General features: G+C 46.5%; 1 protein-coding gene across 1 annotated transcript; it reads left to right on the top strand.

Moving 5' to 3' along the window:
* The first annotated feature begins 1,172 nt into the window (after positions 1-1,172).
* On the top strand, positions 1,173-2,574 carry LOC136067136 (uncharacterized). Its single transcript, XM_065772487.1, has 3 exons — positions 1,173-1,362; positions 1,440-1,843; positions 1,957-2,574. The coding sequence occupies exons 2-3, from the start codon at positions 1,442-1,444 to the stop codon at positions 2,470-2,472; spliced, it is 918 nt and encodes a 305-aa protein (XP_065628559.1). The 5' UTR covers positions 1,173-1,362; positions 1,440-1,441; the 3' UTR covers positions 2,473-2,574.
* The last annotated feature ends 370 nt before the right edge of the window (positions 2,575-2,944 follow it).

The raw sequence follows: 2,944 nt of genomic DNA, 5'->3' as shown, positions 1-2,944 counted from the left end.
TTCTAATCATTTGCTCTGAGCTTCTTCTCCGGCGAACTCTTTCTGCGAACTAGCAACCGGTGTGGTGGTTCCTCCTCTTTTGGTGGTGCTTCTTCTTCTAATTGCTTCCTCAAGGTATGTTTATTTTCCAGCGTTTTGCTTCCCTGTTTTATTACTGCCTTGGCTCTGATTCTATTCTTCTTCTTTTTGTTTTGTTGTTGTTTTTTTATGGGGGTTTAGTTCGCTGTTGTGTTTTCTGGGTTTTTCATGCTTAGTAGCTCAGAGGTTAGGGTAGCTTGTCCCTCAATTTCGTTTCTTTTTGCTCGGCTAGGTGGATTTTTGGGGGTTCCCTCAGACATTGAGGATTTTGTTTTTGAGGGTAACTGCTTAAGTGTTGCTTTGACTGATCTGGTGCCTCTGCTTCGTCAGTCTTTGGATTGGTTTAGGGACGAGGTTGGGGTGCGAGTAGATATGTCGGAGGTTAGGTCGAGTGAGCTTGAGACTGGATTGTTGTCCAACGGTGGCCCGATGGATAAAGATACAACCGTTTCGGGCTCTCGAGAGGTTAGGGCTTTTTATGCCCAGGGTGAGGAGTGTGGGTTAGATGCTGACACGCTGGCAAGATTTAGGGATAGATTTCAGTTTCCTGATAGGGTTAGGGTTCGTCTGCCCAGTGTGGGAGATCGGGCATGCCACTTCTTCCCCGGTGAGGTTTGCTTTTATGAGGCTGCCTTCATTTGTGGGTTGAGGTTCCCCGTCCATCCCTTCCTGATGGAGTTGTTGCATTATTTTGGTATCGCTCCGGGGCAGCTCATGCCCAACTCCTGGAGAATTCTAATCAGCTGTATGGGGATATGGCTGGCAGCTAACGACGGGGATATGATTAGGGTAGACGAACTAGTGTATTTGTACCGTTTGAAGGCGTCGAAGGAGTATAGGTATTATGAACTAGTGCCTTGGGAGAGAGGGACTAAGATCGTCAAGAAATTACCTTCGTCATTCAGGTATTGGAAATCCAGATTCTTCTATGTATCTGGGGACGATTTTGAGACGCCTTCGGGGGAAGTTTGGGGTGATCTCCCGGTGTTACGTCGTCGGTGGGAAACCCCGACTTTAGGTGCGTCAACATTTCTACTTCGTTTCTTGAGTTTTGTCGCACTCCTGTTTATGGCTGCTGACATCGTCTTTCTTTCTTTTTTATAGTTAAGAGACGACCTAAGCTCAAGAGTAGGTACCGAGAGCGCGTGCAAAAGGCCATTAAGTACGCGCAGACGATCGAGAACTGGGACGACCTCGTCAATCCCAGAACTCTTGCGTTCTTCTGTATCGGGCCTGAGCCTTCTGCTTTTGTTCTGAAGAACCTAGACATTGAAGGCAAAAAGAGTAAGTTATATCTTCGTCAGTACTGACCTTTCCTGTCCTTATGCTTTCCTTCGTGGCTAACGTTTTTCTTTTGGCAGAGATGACGTCGAAATTCAACAAGGACATGAATGCCAAGATGAGGGCGAAGAAGAGCGAGCCCTTATCTAATATAGGCAAAAAGACGGTACGCGTAGTAGGGAAGGGTCTCTCAGCCACTCCGCCGTCTTCCGTTACTCCCATTCTATCCGGTACCGAAACGACGAGGACTGCTTCTCCGTCTACTTCAGTGGAGGAGCTTCCCACGCCCGTTGCCAAGAGGCCACGCCTGACGGGGAAGGAGAAGGAGAAGGAGGTAGAGGACGCTGGGCGCTCGTCGGTCTGGAGCGACGAGAAGTTGGCGGTTGATCGGGCCCATACTATAGTGACTGCCGACGACCTTAAGGTCTTCTCTGGAGTTCCCTTTAATACGGTCGCTGGTGGCCACGTCCATAAGTTAGTCCAGGTGATGTGCTTTTCTCGAGCAACCCCTTTCAAATTTTTATTTTTTTCTATTTTTTTTATTTTTACTGAAGAATTTGTGTTTTTCTTTTTATTTTTTTTTTTATTTTTTTTTAGGCACTGGGAGAGAGTTTGCACATTGCTTCTGAGTATCTTACTCAAGAGGCTAAGCTTGCATCCCTCGTGTCAAAGGTGCAAGCTCTGGAGAATGAGAATTCTCAGCTGAAGAAGAACCTCATTGACTCCATGGACGAGGCCACTACTTTGAAGGAGAAGGTCAAGGTCTTAGGTGACGACCTCAGAGTGGAGCGCCAACTGAACCTGGAGAAGGACGAGCAGCTCCAGAATTCTAAAGAGATGATGAAGACCATTGCTGCAAGGTCAGTTGAGGCCTTTCAGACCACTGAAGAGTACAATACTGTGCTCTTCAGCTGGTACTTCAAAGGCTTTGAGCTTCTGCGGAGATACCTAGTCAAGCATCCAACCGGCGTCGACATGGGAAACCTGGATCTGGAGGAAGTGGACAAGGAGATGGCCTCTGACGAAGCCGCTGCATCCGTGACCCCTGCTGACGATGTTCCAGGAGATGCCCCTGCTGATGACGACACTGTTGCTGACGCCCCCGACGCCTGAGCCTGTTACTTAAAGAAAATTTTCTTTTGTTTGTTTGCCCGTGGTGGCTCTTTTGTAAATTTAACTCAAGAACAATATTTGAACCCAGTGTTTATGGGTCGGCAAAAGAAACAAGGGTAATTTCTTTTTGTTAATTTATTTTTCGTGCATCTTGATGTGTTTGCAAGTTGAATGCTTTTAATTGCATGTGTGATATGTTTGTTGGAGCGTTTTTCGTTTTCATGAGACATACCTGGTTTGCATTCGTCAATACATGCGATTATTACTTAGCCTTTTTGTTACTCATGTAATCGTCAGTAACGTACATCCGTCTAGGCGGAATCTTGTTACTAATGTAATCGTTAGTAACGTACCTCCGTCTGGGCGGAATCCTGTTACTCAGCCATTTTTTGGCCTTCCTTTAGTGACATTGTATTCGTCAGTAACTTACATCTGTCTAGGCGGAATCTTGTTACTTAGCCATTTTTCGGCT

The sequence above is a fragment of the Quercus suber genome, unplaced genomic scaffold (genome assembly GCF_002906115.3).
Source record: "Quercus suber isolate HL8 unplaced genomic scaffold, Cork oak 2.0 scaffold_5, whole genome shotgun sequence".
Lineage (NCBI taxonomy): Eukaryota > Viridiplantae > Streptophyta > Magnoliopsida > Fagales > Fagaceae > Quercus > Quercus suber.
This window is presented reverse-complemented; position numbering and strand designations above follow the sequence as displayed.